The sequence below is a fragment of the Puma concolor genome, chromosome D4 (assembly GCF_028749965.1).
Source record: "Puma concolor isolate L17-30 chromosome D4, mPumCon1.1.hap2, whole genome shotgun sequence".
NCBI lineage: Eukaryota > Metazoa > Chordata > Mammalia > Carnivora > Felidae > Puma > Puma concolor.
Window position 1 is genome coordinate 43,982,115 of NC_141679.1, and position 24,445 is coordinate 44,006,559.

General features: G+C 38.6%; 1 protein-coding gene across 6 annotated transcripts in view; it reads left to right on the forward strand.

The window, feature by feature from the left end:
• The window catches only part of ADAMTSL1 (ADAMTS like 1), an 885,884-nt gene that overhangs the window by 670,377 nt on the left and 191,062 nt on the right, over positions 1-24,445 (forward strand). For 5 of the 6 annotated variants that reach the window (XR_015243567.1, XM_086685377.1, XM_086685374.1 and 2 more), the window contains 4 exons: positions 5,112-5,162; positions 9,659-9,863; positions 11,097-11,244; positions 13,978-14,062. Coding sequence is in view for 5 of the 6 variants with exons in the window: in XM_086685377.1 (XP_086541503.1) it covers positions 5,112-5,162; positions 9,659-9,863; positions 11,097-11,244; positions 13,978-14,062 (489 nt within the window). In the remaining variant the exon portion in view is untranslated. The remainder of the gene's footprint in view (positions 1-5,111; positions 5,163-9,658; positions 9,864-11,096; positions 11,245-13,977; positions 14,063-24,445) is intronic. The other variant, XM_086685375.1, reaches the window with a different exon arrangement.

Sequence of the window (24,445 nt, forward strand, 5' to 3'; positions counted from 1 at the left end):
CATGTGCACAGTGAATGGCAGTTTGTTGGAGAGTTTCTTTGACCTTGTTTTGTTTGTTTGCTTTCATTCTGGATGGTACTGCTTGGCTTTGTGTCTGCATACCAACAGCATGACTTCATCCAGTGAATATTCACTAACTGCCCCTGCACAGGGCATGGTGTTAAGAGATCCAGTAAAGAACCGACATGGATTCTGTCCCATGGTGTTAAACTAAAGAAAACTTACACATATTAGGACTTAGTAGATAGTTAAAAGCAATGAGTGGAGTTAGTGTGATGGGTATTTAGAAGAGGAAGAAAGAATTTCTGCCAGATGTTGAGAGGGAAATTGAGGACAGGCTTTAGAAGAGGTAACAGTTGACTCAGAAATTTCACTGGCCATTATGGAGCCCCTTAAGATTTTAGAGATGGGAAGCAAAATATCGATTACTGTGATAGCAGCGAGCAGGCCGGGTTGGGGGAGGCAATGCCTGCAGGCAGAGATCTGTTAGCTGACTGCTGCAAAAGGACCCAAACTTGTGTCACCAGGAGATGTGCTTGGCAGACATCACAACGGCAGAGCTGACTGCCATTAGGGAGCATGGGAATAAGAAGCAACAAAGATGTCCCATAGTGCCTAACCTGAGTGGATGGGAGAATGGTAGTGCTCTGAACAGTCACAGTGATCACAGGAGAAGAAGCATTTTGCAGGGGAGGGTAATGAACTGTCCGGACACAATGAGCTCGACAAACCTAGAGCACATCCAGCCGTCAGGAAGTTAGGCTCTGCAGCTCGAGAGGAGAAGCAAGAGGTCCTTAGAGATTCACAGAAAGGGACACTTAAAACCATGAAAGGGCTTGTTATGGTTCATTTCCATTATAAAAAAAAAAAAAAAAAAAACACACAGAACTCCACAAATTAGGCTCCCATAGAGTTAGCTCTATTAGGATTTTTCCTGAAGAGAGGTTTACTAAATAAATGAGCCTGAATAGAGATTGATGTTTAAAAGTCATTTAAAGTCAGGCATATTGTTCTAAAGTAGCTTCTGAGATTTCAGAGCAGACTCAATAATCTTTAAATGCCACTTAGGATTTGAGGTGATGGCCTCATTTCATCTGCTCATAATATATTTTTAAATGTCTCTCTTTTATTTTCTCGGACTTGTATTTTGTCTTACTTGAATATTCTAATTCCTGTGACTGTACATTATAGGAAACTTGGAAAACAGAAAAATATCAAACTTCAATGGCAAGAGCATCTGGGTGGCTCAGTCAGTTAAGCATCCAACTTCAGCTCAGGTCATGATCTCACAGTTTGTGAGTTCAAGCCCCGCATCAGGCTCTGTGCTGACAGCTCAGAGCCTGGAGCCTGCTTCAGATTCTGTGTCTCCCTCTCTCTCTCTCTCTCTCTCTCTCTCTCTCTCTCTCTCTCTGCTCCTCCCCCACTGTGCTCTTTCTCTCTCAAAAATAAATAAATAAACATTTAAAAGATATATGAAGGCAAAATTGCTAATCCAAATACCAGGAACTAACAACTCTTTTTGGTCTTTTTAATATATTTCTATATACATATGTATATGGGTCATATATGTGTCTATATATAGACACACATATATGAACTATAAAAATGATTAAATAGATATACAAACCCATGAATTTTCTCAGTATTGTGGTTCACAGTATGTTCTACTCTGCATTGAAATTTTTTCAGTTGACAATGTCTGTGTCATTAAAAATGGTTCAAAAGGCTTTATGTTTATGATGGCATAATATTTTTATTACATGAGCCTGTCTTAAAATTGAGGCATTCTCCTATCATGGAACAGTTCCTCAAGGTGTGTACTTTGAGAGGATGAGGTACCATGGCTTTTTCCTTCTTACACTACATGAGTCCAGAATGACATTATCCTCATCTTCTCATTTCCCCCCATGACCCCTGATGTCAGGGAGTCTGATAGAGTCAGGTAACTGCTGGGTGTAAGAAGTGCATGAGTGATCAGAATAGTTAAGGCAGTGGAGAATGAGTGCTTTTACCCAAAAACGGACTGCTTTTTACAGCTTCCCTTTCTGATAATGTTTTAAAATTATTTTTGCCTCCTTCACCACTCCCCACATATTCAGATACATGTCTGAATACAAACACACATGCACAAACACACACACACACACACACACACACACACACACACACACCACACACATCAAGCCCTAAACGTAGCAAGAGCTTTTTAAAATCCCAAAATGGCATCCTTTTTCGTCATTCTTCAATATGTACACTTTGCCTAAGAAAAAGACCAAGTGTCCTAAGCAATAGGTAAGCAATAGGAAGTTACGTCTAGGCCACAGTGCCTACCCTTCTGTGACAGTGTGGTGAAAGGCCAGGGCCATGACATGAACCCCTAGAGAGAGCAGAGCCCATGCACATGAACATGCATTAGCAAGACTGGACAGAGCACCATTGTTTTGATATCTTTCTGTTTTCACAGGTGCCATAGAGTGATTTTATGAGTCTTCACCATGACCCATGCCATAGAAAGACAAATATAGCTATAGTTTTGCTGAATCCAGGTTTAGAGCTCCTTGTTCAAACAAAAACACAATTTCTAAATCAGTCCAAAGCAAAGCCCAACATCTTGAATTCTATACACACCCTCTTTTCTTCCCCCTTCTTCTCTTCTAGCCTGTTTTCTTCAATATCACTGCCTCTATTTTAAATATCATCAGCTGATAAATCAATTGGCAGACATCTGCAGCAGTTCATTCTAATATTGAGGATAACAAACCATAGCTATAAATTTTTTTGGAAGAGAAGGCAACGAACTGCATCTTTGCACTTAGAAGGTGCTATAGGCATGAGTAAAGATACTAGGGTTAGCTCAAATATAACTGCAAAGTCTATTTCAATAATTTCTTAATTAACTACTATTAGATGCATATCCAGAGTTATTAGAACTTTGGAAGGTTGGAATTCTTTAAAAGATAGCTCTTTTAGAAAGAAAATTTCCTCAATGACTAGACATAAGAACTATTGGAAAGAGATCAACATGATTATAATAAAAGAGAGAGACGATTAGTCTTTCCCATCCTATTGTCTGTCAGAAGAAGGCAGAAAAGAATAGGAAGTTTCTCTAACTTCGAAAAACAGGGAGAAAAGTTTAATCTTAGTACTCATTCCATTTTTCTGTTAGAGCCAAGGTATTTTTTCCTTCCTCAAATGCAGCATCCATCTTCACGAATATTGTTACTGTAGACCAGTGCACATCCATACACCATGAAAATTTAATCCTACAAATGAGTACAAAAACTTTAGTCATGCAAATAAAGATAGAAAATTTAGTCACAGGGGCGCCTGGGTGGCGCAGTCGGTTGAGCGTCCGACTTCAGCCAGGTCACGATCTCGCGGTCCGTGAGTTCGAGCCCCGCGTCAGGCTCTGGGCTGATGGCTCAGAGCCTGGAGCCTGTTTCCGATTCTGTGTCTCCCTCTCTCTCTGCCCCTCCCCCGTTCATGCTCTGTCTCTCTCTGTCCCAAAAATAAATAAATGTTGAAAAAAAAAAAAGAAAAAAGAAAATTTAGTCACATAAGATAAACAAGTAAACTAGTACACCAATGGTTGTCTTTTCTGGAAATAGAAATCTATCTTTTATAGCTTTGTTTCCCATGTTCTTTTAGATTTAATTTCTCTCATGTATCCTCTTACCTCTCAGTAATTTCTTCAGAAACTATCTTTATCACTCCCTCTTTCCTCCTTATTTATGATCATCTCCAGGCAGTGCTATTTTTCATCTTTGTGATCCATAGTATACCGAGCTCACCCATTTTATACAAAAGCTTAGATTTGCTAGCCCTCTAAAATGAACATATTATGTCGTCCTAATCAGAGAATGAGATTAAAACATAAGCCTTAACTTATTTAAATATAAATATCAACATTTATATTGAATATGGATATATAAATATATACCCATCCATCTATCCCAGGGATACATAGAGAATACATGAGTTCCTTCAGTATTCAAAAGAGAGACTTCCTATCATTTGTCCGTTGTGGAATAAGTGTCTTCTGCTCATGCCCTACCATGTTTTGTCCTGGGGTGACAGCTGTGTACTGAGCTCTCTATGTCTCCCACTCTTGATAGAGGGTCTGTTATACTAGCCCTTTTATCTAACACCAATTAATCATAAATCTTCCACAAACCAGGGGATTCTGCAAGAAAGTCCTGCCAATGGGAAACTTTAGTTGAAATCAGTGAGGTAGTTTAGTGTAGTTTATTAGAGTCCATAAGGCCTCTAGGGACTTCCACACAGCCTATAATATCATTTCTTGTGAATCCATTAGCCATACAGCCCATAATGTCATTTCTTATGGCTCCTTTGGCTCTATCTCTGAATCTCACAAGTTTCCCATGACACTAGATGTACTAACAACAGTCATGACCATCACAACCATGACTGTAATAGCAGTTAACACAATATCACATTTTTATAGAACACAAAAAAGATCTTTCCTATTTCTTATCTCATTTTAACTGCTCTTCCTTTGTTTCTGTAGGAAACTTGCTTTTGTTGGTAGCTGCCCACTGTATTCACTAGTTCACTGCTTTCCAAGATAATTCATTAAAATCTTTAGATATGCTGAGAGAAAAAACCTATTTGATAATGCACATTACAGAGTATTGTCGATTCCCAGGTACATACTCTTATACATAGCTCTCTCTTTCATCAGGAGTGAGACAGTAACTATAATTGCTTGGTGAGCATCTGGAAGTAACATTAATAATGATAATAATGACCTCATAGGATGTATAATTTGGGGGATTAAAGAACATTTATAAGCTTATTGTGTCACAGTTAATGATGAGGTGCCAAGTTTTCTTGCCACCACCCTTTCCAGTGGTATTTCCTGCTTGGATCAGAGAACTAATTATAGCAAACGGTGCCCTTGCAAAGAACTTGCCCCATCCTCAAACACGTGCCAGCATAAAGATACTGAATTGTTTTAGTGTTGTTTGCAGAGACAATTTACTAATGTTGTTTTGCATTTGTCTAACAAAATTTGTATAATGTAATCATTTAGTGTTTATTTTATTGTGTGTACCTTCTACTCAGAGGGTTGGCATTATTGTTCCTAACAGTGACGGATACAAGCAGATCATGCCTTATGACCTCTACCATCCCCTTCCTCGGTACGTAAATCAACCATCCTGATGCTAGAATTAGTAAATCAACCTCTGCTTCTTTTATATATCTATGTAGATATAGATTTTGTGGGTTTTTTTTTTCTGTAAAAGTAAGATGGTAGACAGTATAGTTCGCAATCCATCCTGAGCTCTGCTTCTGAATAATACTGGGTTGCTCGGACTGTGAGCTTGTCATTCAAAAAAAAAATTTTTTTTTTAAGATAGGATCCTATTACATTGAGGTGGACACAGTAATTCACTCTTATTAGATAGAGTGTATGGGTTATGTTGTGTCTTTCTTTCACTCCCTTTGTCCTGTTTTGCTTCCCTGCAAAAGGACCCCAGTCATTAAAGCACTATTGCTAACTGTTAAGCAAACACTGCCTGAAGTATTATCACAGTACCACAAATGTGGGATTCCAGATGTGCTATTACTCTACATAAGGGCTTTAAAAATCCTCTTTTTTGTTCCAAAGAAATTATAGTTGTGTACAAAAAGGTGATGTTTTCCTATCTTTGTTGTTCAGAACATTTAGGGGACATTTTTTTTTTTCTAAAACATAAAATTCCACGGGCTGTGTTTCTTTTTTAAAGTACAATATATTTTTTAACTAGAAAAAATAATGAAAGTGACTGAAGAAGTGTTAAGAGAACTTGTTCTTTATTAATATATTCATAAGAAAACTGGAGAAGCTGAAAAATATACTAGCTACTGAGTGTATGGTCTGCCACATTGGAAACAGCTCCCCAGACAGAAGAAATTAGAATCGTGCTTGAAGTGACCCCTGAGCTAAGAGAGGCCTTTGCTCTATTCTCTTTGCTCACTTGGACTCCAGGACACCAGCTGCTAGTTAGAACCCAGAGTTTAAATCCAATCGCGAGTAGTTTTCTCAATCTCAAACTAATGAAAGCCCAGAAAACAATTCTGAACTATAAAATAAAACAAAGTTTGATTGAAAATCTCCAAATACTTAATGAAATGGAATCCAAATAGGGGCTCTTGAGGTCATTTAGTTCAGCTCCCCAGAGATGCTTCCCAGTCCCATTCCTTCCCTGCAACCACACCCATATACCCAACATTTGTAAACATATGTATTTATACAAATATGTGTATATGGGTATTTAGTGAATATGTATTCCCACATGGGTATATGGATATACATATATTTATAAAATACATATACACCAGTGAAAGCTGTCATCCAGCCTCTACTTAAATACTTCCAGTGCCTGGCAGAGAACTTGATTTTCACCATCCTAACGGTTGCATGTAGAGAGGGACATCGGATTTGTACTCTATATAGCTGTTTGGGTTTTTTTAAGCTCTTCCACTAAGGGGTTACCTCGTTAGTCAGCTACGCTCCCGCTTTTCTATGACTATATTGATAAAGCTGATAAATGACTATAGAATGCTATATAAATGACTATATAAATGACTATATCATTTTGCTGGTTTGATCCAGAACCGAAGTAATATAGTAAATGCTTCTTGGGGAAAAAAGTGGAGTGAAAATATAAAGAGATTAATTTTACTGATCCAAGATTTCATTTGACTTCAGTTTCTGTATCTCTAAAATAGGACACACGTATTTGTTTGTGTGAAGACCAAATATTTTACGATAAAAGCAAAGTTGGTGTCAGGAGTGAGCAACATCAAGGTTATGTTTTTCTTGTAATGGCACTCCTACGTTTCTTTCATGTCTATGATCTCTCTTGTTTATATTTCTCTGGTATAACTAATGCCTGTCTTAGGTTAAACTTTGTTTCTTATATACTCTAATTTCCCCGCAAATGCTAGAAGCCCAGTATTCTCAATGACAGATTGAAATGAGCCTCCTTAATGCCATCCTGTGTCCACACTGGCCTATCCATGCATCACAATGAGAAAGGATAATTATCAAATAAACACTATATTTCTTGCACTTCTGTTACTAAGCTATTTCTAAAGTTAGATATTCTGCTTAGTTGATAAAGTCTTAGTAAATGGAAGCAATTTCTACAAATATGTTCTTATAAGAAGTATTGAGTCTCAAAAAAAAAACCCAAAGTTGAGAACTAAGGCTCAAAAATGATTCTCAGGTGGCAGCTACATTCTGATCAAGGCAGAAGGCTTTCCTTATTGAAATTATTTAAATGGGCTTTAGTCCACAAGTGTAGGTACAAGGCACAGTTACTGAGTCTTCCGATTTTTTTTCTTGCCTTCAGTCTTTGACTGAAACACATACCTAAATGTAATGTAAGAATGTAGTCTGATGAATTATCTTTAATTCATAATTAATATATATATATATGTTTTCCACATCACTCTGAATTTTGAGAATTTCTTAAACACACTATGTATTTAAAAAATTAAAAGCCATCGGAATTAAAATATGTGATATGTGAACCCATTTAGTATTCTTCCAGGACGAGATTCTTGGATATGCTTTTTTTTCCCCAAGTACTTACTGGTCCCTGTTTAAAGATATTCTAACTGATGTCTTCTTTCAGCTTTTATTATACTTTCTTTAAAGCACTCAGACATGTTTTGCCTTGAAATTCCACATAACCCTATTATTATGTCAGGATTCACACAACAATTTTTCATTATATAGAACTATAGTCATATGGTGGACCCATACTATAAATTCCTAGAATAATATTAGCATCATTTGTCTTTCTGTGATCACTGGCATTGAAAAGGATACTTATTACTGTTTATGAACTTACACTATGGGTCAGGTCCAAATGTTGAGACAGAAATTAATCACTCTCACTTTAGAAGGGTCAAGGTTAGGGACATTAGAGTACCAATTAGAAAGTGTGCTCTTTTTATGGAATCTTAATGTTCTAAGAGATTAAATGTACATTCAAAAACATATTCCCGCTTCACTGTCAGATCAAATGTAATGTGAATATGTACTTATATATTCAGCCTAATTTCATTCTGAATCAGACCTGTTATCCATATCCAGAGGGAAGCTCTCCAGAGATTTACATGGATAAATGAGAATTGGTCTTACCCTTTTAGAAGAGAGACCCTCTACAGAGCTGCTTCATTTTCTTGAAAGGGACCAGAAAGTCTCCTAAGGCTAAACGGAGGGCCTCAGTTTCCCCATAATAGCATTTGCTTTTGTGTCTCCTGGGGAAATATGCATAGGAAAATATTGTACTTGGCAGCATGTTTAGGCTGTTGGCAATAGAGATAACAGTTGTTTCCTAGACTCAAACAGTGCAAAGAAAATGTGGAGGAAAATTCTGTTAACTGGAAAACATACATTATCCAGGCTCATACAGAAGAGCATTCAGGTTCCCAATATGCATGAATCCTACTTATAAAATAATTGATGTCTCCATGGTATGCTTGTGCAGTGTTTTTAAATTTAACTTTTCAAGTAGATCAACTTGATGACATTTTGTTTTTCTCTCATTAAAACTATATCTCTCATAACTCTAAGGGAAATCTTAAAATTCCTTAGCAATCCTCATCAACAAGCAGAATATATGTAAGAAAGACAAGCTCGGTCCCATTGTTTCCATTTTTCAAAATTCTATATTCTGTAAATGGGGCAAAGATCTCTCTCTGCATCCAGTCCCAAATGCAGCAGAGCTATGCAGAGATCTAAAAAGCAATGGAATTCTCTTAAATGTTATTGATAATATTGTTCTTTTCTCCCTTACTAAACTGTATCTTTAGATTCCAGTGCCATCAGCCTTCCAAACAAAACAAAACTTCTTCACAATTCCAAGAGTTATTTATTAGGGGAATGCTAACTGCCAGTATCCCTCAACAGTTAGGGAACAAGAAGATTACATTATCACCTTTGCTCCTTAGTGTATTGATGGCGTAGCTTGAACATCGGAATTGTGCTGAATCCATGTAGTCCCAAAGCTGATGATTGTAGAAGCAAGGGACGGAGTGTCTTTGGTTTGCCTTGATCTTTCATGAGCTTCTCGTACACAAGTATCCAGAAGCTAAGTAAGAAAGTATTGCATTGAAAATAGAAAGTATCAGCCCAGGTGCAAATTATTCCTGTTAATTGAGTAACCAGTTTTGGTCTTAACGAAGATATTTAAATGGGATTTAGTAAATATATATATATTTATATATATATATCATGGTAAAATATATAACAGTATATATATGCAGAATGTATATTTATAAAATATAAAATAATATAAATATTATACACAGAATATATATTCGAACTACAAGGAGAAGGACTGAATAGCCCCCGTTAGAGTAGGTTAGAGACAGCACAGATATCCCTGTGGACAGCTCTCCAAACAGTATTTCTTACATTATGTAGAGCTTCAAGGTTTACAAAGCACTGTTGCCAACATTGAATCCTTCTCTCGTACTCATCAGATTTTAGGCATTAGATGGCTCTCAGTCCTCTTGACCATAGCCTCTCAGAACCTGATTGCCCCAGTAGGCACTGGGAACGGGGTTGGTCGGAAAGGTCACTGAGGAGGTTCGGCAATGTGCATGTCTGCCCTGATGACTCCCCTTGCTTCTGTAGGTGGGAGGCCACCCCGTGGACCGCGTGCTCCTCCTCGTGTGGGGGGGGCATCCAGAGCCGGGCAGTTTCCTGTGTGGAGGAGGACATCCAGGGGCATGTCACCTCAGTGGAAGAGTGGAAATGCATGTACACCCCTAAGATGCCCATCGTGCAGCCCTGCAACATTTTTGACTGTCCTAAATGGCTGGCACAGGAGTGGTCTCCGGTAACTGTGCCCTCTTTCTTTGTTCGTTAGGAGAGTAAGTCCACTCTTCCCTCTCATCGTCATGACCCCACCAGCTACCCTGTGCAGCTCCCCACTTCTCTTGAGGTGTCTAGAAGCCCACCAGTTTAGCCCTGATGTAGGCACGCCCCAAATCTAGCACAGCCAAAAGTAAATGAGTAAATATGTATAGCTTCTTCAAGTTACTTCCAGAAGCCTCTGTCGCTCATAACGTTCCCTCAAGTGGCAAGGAGAGGCAAATGTCTGTCAAGAGCAGCCGAGGCCAAGTGACTGATCCTGAGTCTCTAGAAGCTGCTCGGATGATAGAGCTCAGTAGACCACAGTTTGGTTTTATTTTGTATTTCTTGTGCTTTGTCTATGTCCAAAAAGGGTCTGAGTGGATTTAAATTAAAATTATGTGTATTATTCATTGAAAAGAAAGATGAAATGGAAATGGCAAAATAATCAGAATGGGGATGAAGTAGGATAATTAAAACCAGAACATTCTAGAACATTAGGGAAACTGTTGCAGCAGCCTAAATAAAACATTACTTGAGGTTTCATGGCTGCTAATGCAAAGGTTTGAAATAGCAAAAGAGATAGAAAGATGAGGAGATAAGCCACTGTGCCCTCAGCCACACAGATGGCACTTCACTTCACTACGTGGCTTTGTGGCAGCAGGATCAGAGCTTGGACATTTCTCTCTGTCTAGACTTGCTCCCAGGTGTCTGGAACCACTGGAGGTGCCATCTACATCTGGCTGTTGAATCAACTCCCTTGAACAGTTTTGACTGTGTCATATAATCAATTGGATCAGCCATGCTGCAATAATACGTGTCAACTATGATGGCTGTTCAAATAAATGTCAATGTCCATGTGGGAGCTAGCAAAATGACTCAATAAAGTTAAAATGCAGTGTTAGCAATCAAAATTGAGCACACGCTACAGTTTCTTTTCTCCTTCTTTTCACTACTTGGTTTGGGACTCGGCACACAGTGGGTGCTTTCAGGAATGCTACCTAACTCATCTAAATCTAAGAATTGAAAGTGATTTAATTTTCAGCCACCTTCACCCTAAGTAGCCAAAAATAACAAAGATTCCATGAATGGTAAGAAATGGTACAAATCCACCAGGAGTCCTTATATAAAAGCAGCCCTTTAAAGTCTCAGGTGAGAGATGAGGCAAAGTGAACAAGGCTTTGCTATGAGTCTCCTCTGTCTTGCCTTCTCTTTCCAGTGCACGGTGACATGCGGCCAGGGCCTCAGGTATCGGGTGGTCCTCTGCATCGACCATCGTGGAATGCACACAGGAGGTTGTAGCCCCAAAACCAAGCCCCACATAAAAGAGGAATGCATCATACCCACTCCCTGCTATAAACCCAAAGGTAACTCCACAGGTGCTCGCTTACCAGCCTTTTCATTGTTATGTGCATTCAGGGACTGTTTGAAACTCCTTGGAATATTTTAAGGATCCCAAGGTTCTTGGAAACTATATTGTGTAGCTTAGACTCTACTAAATGAACTTAACTCTTTCTAAAAAAATCTTTCAAATAATTTTGATTGCAAATTGTTGTTTAAGTACTACTTATTTACATAATTCTCTCCTGGATCATAAAGCTGTTTGAAGGCCATTGCTGAAAAGTAGCGGACATATCTGCTTAGAGGGAGATACTATAGAGACATTGGAGACATGTATAAGTGATTTACTATCCACATGTCTTGCTGTTGAAAACAATGCAGTGAATCCCAAAGTGTCTCCTTTGCTAAGCGTGAAATACATTGGGAAGCTTCATACTGAAGAAACATACTGATGAAACAGAAAGGTGTTGCTTATTATACTGAGAATTAAAACATTAATATGAGACCAGAAGCCAGAATCTTAACTTAAAATGGAAATACGGAATAAATCAGAATTCAACAGATACTACATGTAATTTATAAAAAGCAATTTTGTAAAAAGTTCTACTTAGCGAGAAAGCTTTATTATAATTACACAGGGTCTCTCAGATTAGCATGCCCACTAATCTGACCTCTTTGCTGATATTGATATAGTCTGAGTCAAGGAAAGAGAAAATGCCAAAGTCACAAACCAATTCAGAAGTAAAGAACTCCTTGTGATAAACTACCTCCTATTATTGATATTAACTATGGTTCCCGGGAGCCAGGGTGGCTCAGTTGGTTGAGTGCCCAGCTTCGGCTCAGGTCATGATCTCGCAGTTGACAAGTTTGAGCCCCGCATCGGGCTCTGTGCTGACAGCTGGGAGCCTGGAGCCTGCTTCAGATTCTGTGTCTCCCTCTCTTTCTGCCCCTCCCCTGCTCGTGCTCTGTCTCTCTCTGTCTCAAAACTAAAACATTTTTAAAAATTTAAAAAATAAATATGATTCCCATTTGCTTCTGAATTTATTTCTCTAAAGATTACATTTCTCTGAAAATCAGCCACAGCGTAGCTCTTTATTCTGCTATCTGTAGGTTGCCCTTGTTGGGGGTGAATGGCATCATGAAATCTAAATGATATAATGGAAATAAACAAACCCAAAATACCAGAAATCCTGATTCACTTTAATAACTACATCTCTCTCTAAACCTCAGTTTCTTCATCTGTAAAATGGGGCTAATAATAGTAACTACCTCAGAGATGATGTATTCAAGGAGATACAGTGCAAACACGGTGCTTAGCTCACTGCCTGGAATATAGCAAGTTTGTCCTAAATGTTGTCTTCAACTCCTGACTATCATCAGCATCCTTAAATATGGGAGGAAGAGGCCCTCGGTACATCTTACGGGATCCACTTCAAATAGACAATAAAGTATTGTAGGCCTGCTAATATTACCAAGCTTAATGCTCCCTTACTGCAACAGAGCAATGGCTCACACTGTCAGATAAGGAGTCACTGACTGCGTCACTTAGTTGGAGAGGTGAGCTAGTTGTAAAATGACGTCTGCACAGGTACCCTGTTAGCGTGTCTAAATGATAGCACATCCTTCTGGCCTCAGCAGCTTCATATTTCTCTTCGCACTTTGATTTCTGACTATAAACAATCGCTGCACATAGAGCACCAGACGTGATGCCCCCCCCCCCACTTAAAATAGTCAATTATTTGTTAGCTCTATCTTTACCAAGCCACTTCAGAGAAAAGCAGTTTGTGGTTAACTATCAAGAATAAAATCTGGATTTTCACAACTAAGTAGTGAGTCTGGCTCTCTAAACATCATGAAAATGCTGTATAATTCTGTGGTGTATGCATATAGAGACATATTTCTTTCATCTTTACAATTATATGTCATAAAATGGTGATAGAGCTTCACTGGCTCATACTATAAAGGCAAGTATGCCTATAAACGATCCTAATAAATATGTCAGAATGGGAATCTTGGCAGTGACTTCTGTAGGAGCAGTTATGACCTCCCTCTTTCTTTTTCTTCTTCACGTTTTTTCCCCCTGCCCAGGAAGTAGTTAGGAAGCTTGTCCTGAATTGTATGGCCAACGTAAGATAAATAGGTAAAACAGTCCAATTATGGGTTGTGGACCCTAAGTTACTCATATTCCAGTTGTCAGTGAGCGTTAGGGTGGTGCTGAATGAGTCAGATATGGAAGGCAATGTTTTGTGAATTTCAGAGTGGCATTTTTGTTTGTTTTTGACAACATGGCATAGATCACACTTTGCCAAAAGGAAAAGGAGAAACAGGTCAGGATTTATTAAAGTATTGCAGTATAATTTATTGTACTTTGTGTTTGCCTTAAAAAATAAATATCACTCTATCTTTTTGACAGGAAATAGTGAAAAGATACTTTGATGACTCTTCATACACATACTGAGCCAGCGTTCCTAGAGTTACGACTTTCATGATTAAAAGACTTTTCCTTTGCTCTTCAGCATAATGAGAGGGAAGCACATATGCACAAAGACTAGTAATACTAAACATTTAAAAATATTCTCTTTTCTTCATATAACCATCATCAGTAGCAGAAATTTACCAAAAAACTTATTATTTGCAGCTACCCATATAGTTTCTAGGTAGTGCAAAATCAGGAACTACAGAAGACATAAAGGAAGCTCCCTAAAATTCCAAAATGGTTCTAACCTCTTCTCTCTTATGTGCATGCACTTAATTCTCAGAGAAACTTCCGGTAGAGGCCAAGCTGCCATGGTACAAGCAAGCTCAAGAGCTAGAAGAAGGAGCTGCCGTGTCAGAAGAGCCCTCGTAAGTGTTAAAATCACAAGGTGTTTTGCTTTTGAAGCTGATTGGTTTAAAGAAAGAGGGGTCTCATTGACTGTGGCTTCCTTGGGTTCTGAGTGAGCTGTCACCCTCTCACCAAGGGTTGAAATGAGCCTTTGGGCTGTCACATTGGAGATTTATCAGTTTCAAAGCGTGTCTCAAAACATAAGATTGCATGGTTGCTCTCTAAATACTTTTCAATTTTGAAGGAAATGAAGGGGGTAGTGCCCATCCTCTTCTCCAAAATCTGACCTCCTCTTTTCCAAGAGGCTAAAGGTGAGAAGGCCCAGGCTGCCTCTGATGATGTAACATAGATTGGATGTGAAAGTCTGGGCAGCTTTTCACATTTCTTATACCCCAGCTGTGCAATATAGCCACTCACAAAAGGTAAAGCATAGGTAAAATATATTTGAGGACGAAAGAAGTATATTAGCTTTTCTTTTCCCTATCTTGCTGTGATCGGGATCACATGGATACCAGTCTTTGCCCTACTTGATCATGGTTCCTTACCTGCCCAGTTTTATCAAGGCCATGAAATTTGCAAGACCACCAGGCAAAGAGTTTTCAGATGTTTCAGAAGAGGAAACAATAAGAAAGACAAACATTGACTGACCGATTTATGGGTTGATTAAAGTTATATGTTGGTTGTACTAGAAAGCACTAGGTATGTCTGCTGCATCATTTTTTAAAATAAGGGAAAGCACTTTAGTGATGTATTTCATTTATGATCAAAGCACTTTCTCAGAGTGATGATTTTCTCGATTAATTTATTTCATATAAACCCTAGGCTCTGTGCATAAGACATGTTACCCACCGCCCAGGAGCTCACAGTATAGCATGTAGGATATGAAGAGTTTTCAAATTCAACATACAGTTTAAATTTTACCAGAGAGGAACACCTGAGTGGTTCGGTCGGTTAAGCATCTGACTCTTGGTTTCAGATCAGACCAGATCTCATGGTTCATTAGTTCGAGCCCAGCATCAGGTGCTGTGCTGCCAGTGCAGAGCCGACTTGGGATTCTCTCTCTCCCTCTTTCTGCCCCTCCCTCTCTCTCTTTCTTTCTCTCTCAAAATTACTAAATAAACTTTTAAAAAATAAAGTAAATTTTACCAGAGAAATAAATCAGCACTGTAATCTATGTATCCAAAAGCAATTTAGAATTTTCTCAGATTCATCCCGTTCGAACCTAAATCTGATATGGTGTGCCAGACCATGAATTGTGTTCCTGAATCACACCCTAAACAGCAAAGGATTGAAGAAGAATTTCAAAATACAGATTGGTACAACCAAAGTTGATTTGTAAAGAAATGAAATTTGTTTTTCAGTCACGTGGTTTCACATTATGCAATACATTTCGTACTTTAAAGGACAGTAAGCAAAATATAAATTACCTTTGTACTATAAAGTTACTACTAGCACCTTTTTTTTTAATGTTTATTTATTTTTGAGAGAGAGAGAGCAAGAGAGAGAGCAGAGGAGGGGCAGAGAGAGGGAGACAGAGGATCTGAAGCAGGCTTCACGCTGCAGCACAGAGCCTGATGCTGGGCTTGAACTCACGAACTGAGAGATCAGGACCTGAGGCGGAGACAGACGCTTAACTGACTGAGCCACCCAGATGCCCCACTGCAGCACCTTTTTCCACTTCTTTGAGAAGTGACTTTTTTAACCATTGCAGAACTTTGGAAAAAAGGCGATGTTTAAAGATCACAGTGCAACCTTTACGTGGATATATGAAGGCTTAAAACTTTCTGTTCCTCTCCTGCCAGTACCTGGCCGGACAGGCCTTCGTGCTGCTGGAGAGGAAGTAAGCAATTTATTTTAGAGGGGGATTAACTCTTTATCCACTAAGGTCCTATTTAAGACACAGAAAGATGCCACTCCGTATGTACATTCTTAGGTGAGATACGTTTAAAACCAGACATGTACTATTCTACTTAAATAAACTGCTCGCCTGTACATAATATTTTGTCATTTGGTCTAAAGCATAATCCTATATACAGTACTGCATTATAACCGAAGTTAAGTAATATAATAAAGTTGAAATTAAATCAAAACATCTTACATCAATAATATAACATCTTTCCCATTATTAGATACCTCTTAGATGAAAGTAGTAAGTGGAGCTTAATGCCTCTGCAGAAGGATTACATAGACTTATGGTCAACCATGTTTTGTAATGAGTGTTTTCCAGGGAAGGTCTGATTAAGATGCATTATGCTGAACTTTAATCTTAATAAAATCCCTAAAGTAGTTAACCACATAGTTTTCACCGTTGAAACTATAGCCATATATTAGATTATTAAGTTTTACTCTTGGTGTAATGGAATTGCCATCTTGGCATGATTAATCTGAATTGAAGCAGATTGTAATTGGAGCGCCAATGCTGGGGAAAGGAAATGTATACTGTTATGCTCAGAACAATAATTACTTTTATACCAAAATGAAATAAATGACAGCTGTAGAATAATGTAATGAAAGGTATCCGGTTTCCACATCTTAATATGCTTTACATGTTTAGTGCACTGAACCCTAGGAAAGGTCTTACGTGTCACATTATTTTTTCATTGATTTTGAATTTAAAAAACATAATTTTGCATGGGCTTAATTCTCTCTTTTTTAAACCACATAGGCTAGTTTCTAAATGTGTGTAGCAACCTATAATTACTCTCCATAGTATAATGAAGAAATGATATAGTGTCAGCACGTCTTTCTTTCCCCCCACCAAAGAGACTCACATTGCTTAAATTAAATGGTGATGTTTAGAAGCTGTGCCTGTCACTTCTGAACTGCTACAGAGAAGCATGAATAGTGATCCAGACCTATTATCTCTCACTTTGGCCCCACCTAATATGGAGAGTTCTATAGTAAAAACAGTAAATATCATTTATTTCCCCTTATGTAAAATAAAAATATGATCACCAGCCTGTCTCATTAAACAACATAGGAAAACAAGTACCTTAAAGTCTTTAGCCTATGGCGATACTGTTACTGAGTATTAGATGCTTGTGGTAGTCCCACCAATAATTGGGTAGCACTCTGGCCAAAGGTATGTTGGAAAGCAACCGCTCTAAGGTATGTTTAGAAAAAGCTATGATTAAAAAGTAAACACTGAGCTTCCAAGAAATAACCCAAACTTGATAAACTTCCAAGAAATAACCACAACTTGACGGAACAGGTGTGCACACTGGTATTATTGTTCCACTAAACTAAATGCAATGCAGCGGATACAGATACAGATACAGATATCAGTCACATAGAATACCTGAAATAAGGATCGAGATTAAGTCACATGGTAATGTCCTTAATATATTGAATTCATCATATAAAGCTGCAGCTTTATTTAGAAATACTTTTAGACGTTAATTGCTTTTTTTTCTAGCAACAAACGGGTTTATTTGTGATGTATTTGATTCATACGGCACAAAAGTAGGAGCATTCATTGTGAGGAACATATTTTCATGATATGAAAAAAGTATCTCCTAACCCACCCGGGAGAGTCACAGCATCTAAACTGATTTTTCACTAGTGGCCATGGTTTGACTTGATCCAGGCACAGGTTTTTATCAGATTTTTCTGACAACCAGCAGCAAGAATCTTCAAGCCAGGTATTTTTGTCTCTCCTCATTGAACAAAACAGTGTGAACAAGATCCAGCCCCTAATCAAGACTAGTCAAGTGGTGTTTTAGCCCGTGAAGCTGATGGAGCACAGACAGTCTTACAAATAAATACAATAAGGTGAACTTGCCTTCGAAGATGCCCTCTAAGGAATCCATAGAAATCCCTGCTACCCAATTAACACGGAAGGAATTAGAGTTAGACTTCTAAAAATAATAAGATTCTGGGAGAGTTGCATTTTTTCAAGGCTAAGATCAGTACCTTTCCAACACTAGAAAGGGGCAGATAGAAAAATGACTAATGGAATTCTCTTTGGCTGTTATTTGAAGTATGTCGTCTTGAATTTGCCTCCAGCTGATGAAAGTCTCATTTAGGATACATCATTTATTTTATTTTATTTGTTAGGTTTCATAAGTTATTATTTTTCTTTTCTATCATTTTATTTTTACAGTGTAATATTAGTTTCGGGCATAGAATACAGTGATTCAGCACTTCCATACATTACCCCGTGCTCATCACAAGTGCCCTCCTCAATCCCCATCACCTGTTCACCCCTCACCCACCCACCTCCCTCTCCTCTGGTAACCATCGGTTTGTTCTCTATAATTAAGAGTCTGTTTTTTGGTTTGTCTAGGATTTAAATGCCAGATTGAGCCCAGCTGGTTGCTTCCACGGACAAATATGTGGGGATAGCTTTCTAGGTATTTTTTAAGCCCTCCATATTGTACTTTTATTTGGTGAGGGATCAGAACTACACTATGGTAGTATAATTGTGTTCATTAATCAGGTAGTAGCTAAATAAATTACTGACCTGGTTTCCCATCTCCTATCTTTAACTTACTTTCAGTCTTTGTTGAGTTATATGCAGAAACATGACAATCACCTCAAGCCAAGTACGCATAATGACCACTTTGACAGCTTAATTTCTTGAACAAAAATGATACTATGGTGTCCTCTAGGACATGTAAAGGCTGCATGTCTACTGGGTTGCTGTACAGGAAGTTAATCAGCTGGCCTTCTTAACAAGCCTGATCTAACTTGGAACAGGAAGGAAATTGTTCATTTCCTTAACTCCTTCAGGCCATTAACAGGCCACTCAGTGCCCTGCAAAGTGTAATCTATTAAGGGAGGCAGGCGTAAAGGTATGGCTAGATGCTTCAGAGGCTCTGAGTCTTTCTTTTTAGACTTTCTGGTCTCTGAATCAAATCATCCCAGAAAGAAGGAGGGAGGGAGGACTAATTGGGTACCTAGGGAAGCCAGTTTCCTCCCAGATTTATTTCAGTTGCCAGGAGTTCTGCTTGGATGGCTTTGAGCGAGAAATAGGAGACAGGCGATTACTTTGGACCCTAAGTGACCAAGAAGGCCATTGGAACCAGCCATCCATCCTTCAAATGTTGGCACATACCAGGCGGAGAGCCTTAATGGTGCCGTCCTCTCAAAAGTAGGATTGGGTGGTCCTCTATGCCTTGATCGTGCTTGCCCTTCAAAAATCTTGAGTTATCTCATCAGATTTCCAGTTAACAACTTTAGTTCATGGTTAAGAAAACATTTTTGTGCTTCAGCACAATAGTCAGGTCTTAAACGTATTGCCATAAATAATCTTGGTGTAAGCCATTTAAAAAAAGGAAGAAGAAAAAGGAAAGCAGGCAGGCCAAAGGCAGCAGTAATATCTGGATGCCAGATGGCATCAGCTTAGTGATGGGGCTGATTCAATAAGAAGCAAAGGGAAATTCCTGTCATGCATCTGTGTGAACAGAACCCACAAGGAATTAGATACAGAAGGAAAAGCCAATAAGAGTCTCCATGGTGATCCTGTAGTCATTAAATGCCTTGTTTACCTTGTTGGAAATAGTATTTAAATATATAATATTTAAGCATATGTTTACATTAGTCCGTATTTATATCCAGCAAGTTAGTTGTCTGAGAATGTGGATGTCTTAACTCAGTGGTGAAGAATGTGAATTCACATTTTAAAAAAAGTGGCTAGAAATGTTAATTGTGTGACATGTGTTTTTATATTTTCCCCCAAAGAATATTCAGGGAATCAAACATCAGTAATGGGTCCAGATAGTTTGGCTGTTTATATCCTCAATACAAGGTGCCTGAATTATATTCTCTTCATGAATCTCAGGCCACAGAAAATAAAAGGAATATCTTGTATATATATAAAAACAGATATATTTCTTAAGAATCAAAAGTGACATCATCTAAGATCAAGAAATTTAGACACTATTTGTAGATCATTACACCAACATAAGGGCTGTTCAAGCATGAGAATTACAGGATTAAAAAAAAAAAAGCACAAAAGCATTTAATTTTGAGAATTGGCACATAGCAGAGCAAAAGCCCATGCTGGCCAGACTGAATCAGCCCTTACCTCTCAATGGTCATGACCTCACTCACTTTCAACTCCTTCCTTTCTGGCCTCCTTCCCATCTACCTAAATCATTCTCTTCCATTATATTCTCTGCAACTGCATGCTTAATAGAAGTTCTCTGTCTGAATGTATATTTTAGATGACTATGGAGAGTCAGCAGACCTGCTAAATTGTTCACATCTCCTGATGAAAGAAGCTAAGTTTGCTCATAAGTCACCTGCTCTGTGCCGTGCCCCGTGCCAGTTGCAAATACTGTAAAAATAAGCCTGATAGTCCTTGCCCTCAAAGAACCTTGAGTGCATTCTTACCATAGGAATGATAGGATTATGTCCAAAGTGCTGAGTATTGGTCACTTATCCACAGATTGAACAAATGAGCTAGCTGTATTTAAGAAATGTAATATGATGTCTGAGTATGCACAGTGTGATAGTATTATTGATTTAAAAAGAAATGTGGGAGAATTATTTATTGAATTCCTAAATTCTCTCTGGTACTGTGCATTCCTCTGAGTTAAAATATTAGAATAGTTAAGCCAGTACATGGTAATTCACAAACAACATAAATGAGAGGAAAATGTAATATACAGGGAAAGGGTTTGGGGGATGTTGGTATGAACTGATGTTTGGCAGATTGTGATAGAACCTATTTGAATCTGACTTTCACTCCAAAACTAGTGCTTGAGAAAGGATTATAGCCAATGATCATATATGTCGTATCAGTATACGTACTTGAGTGATTCTTACCTATACTTTGAGAAAAGCTGCAGAAACCATAGGTAATTTCCTAAAATTTAAAAATGTTCAGGTATGTGGGGCGCGTGGGTGGCTCAGTTGGTTGAGTGTCCGACTTCGGCTCAGGTCACGATCTCACAGTTTGTGGGTTCGGGTCCCGCACGGGCTCTGTGCTGAGAATTCAGAGCCTGGAGCCTGCTTCGAATTCTGTGTCTCCCTCTCTCTCTGCTCCTCCCCTGCTCATGCTCTGTCTCTCTCTCTCTCTCCTTCAAAAATAAATAAAAACATTTTTAAAAAATTAAAAAATATTTCAGGTATATAATGCTGCCAACTATGTGAGTTGGTGAGGGGTAAGTCTGTGTGTTTGTGTGCCCAAACAAGGATGTAGCCCTGCTGGGATCGAAGGAAAAAGCAGTTTAGTTATTGATCATACCTCCATGCAGGGCAGCAGTGTGCGCCAGCAGTGGTGAAAAGTGTGGGCTCCAGGGACAGATTGGCTGGGTGTTCATCTTGGATCCACCACTAGCAACAGGGGACCTGGGCAAGTCACTTAACTCTTTGGCTGCAATTTCCTCATTTGTGACATGAGCATGATAACAGCACCTGTATCTTTGAGTTAGTACATGTGAAGTACCTGGTTTGCAGGAAGATCTCTCTACATGTTAACCGGGGTTGTGATTGGGCCACTTCCAGAATTATTCATCTTCCCAGGGAACTTTTAATGGAATAAAAATGTATAATAATCACCTATTTACAACTGGAGAAATTGAGGCAGGTGTCGTATCTACTGGTATGTGAGAGAGAAGTACAATTTGACCCAAAATTCAGCCAGTCATTCCCCAGCTAACACCACCATCCTGCCCCTGAGGATATTATACTTCTATACTTCTGAGGCTTTTTGAAGATTTACTTGTAAGCATCACACTTAGAATCTAGCCCAGAATTTATTCTGAGGGACAAAGCTTAGTTACCTTTATTTGAATAAAAAAGGGACCTACAGGGGCGCCTGGGTGGCGCAGTCGGTTAAGCGTCCGACTTCAGCCAGGTCACGATCTCGCGGTCCGTGAGTTCGAGCCGCGGTCCATGAGTTCGAGCCCCGCGTCGGGCTCTGGGCTGATGGCTCAGAGCCTGGAGCCTGTTTCCGATTCTGTGTCTCCCTCTCTCTCTGCCCCTCCCCCGTTCATGCTCTGTCTCTCTCTGTCCCAAAAATAAATAAACGTTGAAAAAAAAAATTTAAAAAAAAAAGGGACCTACAGGGAGTTGCAAAAATTAATAAGGAAAGTTTAGAAAATGCTTGGGTGGAAAAGCATCCTCTTTCAACCCTGGGTTAAATACAGTTGATCCCCATAGATTGTTCCCAATGTGCACTGAGACAGAAAAATCAATAACAAATTCAACAGAGCAGACAGAGCCATTTTTATGTAGTCATTAGAAAAGCCTTTACTGCAAACCAAGAAGTTCTAAATTTGTCAGCCCCTCCCAACATCTCTACTTATTGCTCATTCTGTAGCTACTTTCAGAAAGCTAAGTCTGAACTATTGCTCAGCTGAGCCCTAGAGAGTGACAAAGACAAATTAATGGGATCCGTGTGTGCCAAAATAAAGTATGGACCCTGTCACCACCAATATATGTTACGTCCATTAAGGTCATTTTTAATGAACTGAACTTTTCATTGGAAAGTGTTGCCAAACTTGTTGAATTAAAGGAAAGAAACCTTTACAAAATTGCAAAATAAACCAATTTTACTCCATATGAAGGAAAAAAAATGGTCATGGAAAGTATTCTGAGTTTACAATATTTTAGATTTGTATCAAAATCAGGGGAAATGATATGCATTAAAAACTCCATTCTGGTATTAAGTTGAGAACTGAAAATGCACTAATAGCATTGTAAGCTATAATGGCATATTAGTCCCTGGGACATGGCTTTTTAAATAATCAGACTGGCCTCAAGGAAAACCCAACTTTTAAATTATGTTCTGTGTGCACAAGTCAGAAAAGCAATAGGAGAGAAAGATGGTCTGAAACAAATGTATCCTCACGTTTTATTTGTGAACACAGTGATTTGGCTCCATTTGAATCTGCTACATACAGTTAGTGGCCTATCTTTTCTTTTTTCCCAAAACACTGTGTATATTAAGTTTTAAAAAGTGGACAGAAAAATAGGCGCTCTCTCTGGGTTCCCCTAACGTAAGAACAACTCCAAAATGCTTCAGACCCTTTACAGGAGTAGCTGCTTGTATGATAAGGCAGTGTGAGATCAGAGCTATGTATAAATCACTGAAGGCAGCCTCTGGCTCAAAGCTGCCCCAAAATCCTTTTCTTCTATAAAAGAGTATTTTTATTGAGATTAAATGGAAGTGTGATACACACAGAATTTAAACGTTCCTCAAGCTACATGATAACCTAATATCCCATCAAGATGAAATGAGGCCAGCATCTACTGCCTTGAGTACAGCCATAAGAAATATAAAATGAAGAAGCCCACTACTAAATTTGGGCACAACAGCTTTTTTAAAAAGACTGAAAGAAACTCCTACAACAGGAAAAAATTTTTGTTTTCTTATGCCGATACCCGGAACTAAGAGGTATGATTTAATTTCTCTGAGTTTCAAGACTGTTGCCTCTTTAGCTTGCTTTCAGTCTTTGGACCCAAGAACAAACCAAGTCACTCATAATGTCAACACTCACCATTCTATTTACCTATCCATTTACTCATTATAAACATATATATTTACTGAGCATCTATTACATGAAGTTCTGACTTCACAGAAGTTTGATCTAGTGATGGACATAGTTATTACATAAAGATTCACACTTGATTTTCAGAGGCTGGTAACTGCTATGAGTAAATGAAGAGGTGATCTAAGAGAGTCTAACAGGAGCTCCAGCAGGTGTGGGGTTCAAGGAAGTCTTCTCTGAGAAGACACATGTCAATTGAGTCCTGAAGGATGAGTGGGAGTTATTACAAACTGAGAGAAAGGAGAGTCATCCATGGGGGAGACGCACCTGCCAAAACCTTGAGTTTGGAAAGAATTACACACATTTAAGGAAGAGAAAGAAGACTAGTGTGGCTGGAGGCTAGTAACCAGGGGGGAAAGAGCAGGAAATGAACATGGAGAATGGCATAATGTAACCTTGACAAGGAGTTTGGCTTTTCTTCTGGTATTCTGGGAAAAAAATTAAAAGCTTTACAACTACAGGGTGAAGAATGGCTTAGTAAGATCTAACAGAGAAAGAAAACAGATGAGTGGCTGTTGTGGTGGTCCAGCAGAAAGGTAGTGGCTTCAGTGATCATGGCTTATGTGGTCACCTGACATTCAATATGGTGACACATGGATTCTGGAGTCAACTGCCATGATTTGAATCTGACATTTATTTAGCAGTATGGCATTCGAAATCTCTGTGCCTCAACTTTATCATCTAGAATTTGGGATGAAAAGAGTACTGTCAAAATATAATTTTCAAAAAGGAAAAACTATGGCCCATATAAATACAAAATGAGCACATGCCAGAATTTGTACTGAATTCGTGAATTATCAAGAGAACCAGTAAGATGTTAAAACTTATTCATACCAGAACTGGATATAGAAAAGTGTCTATTTTCTACCAGACAGTAATCCTTGGCACTTATATGAACAGAAA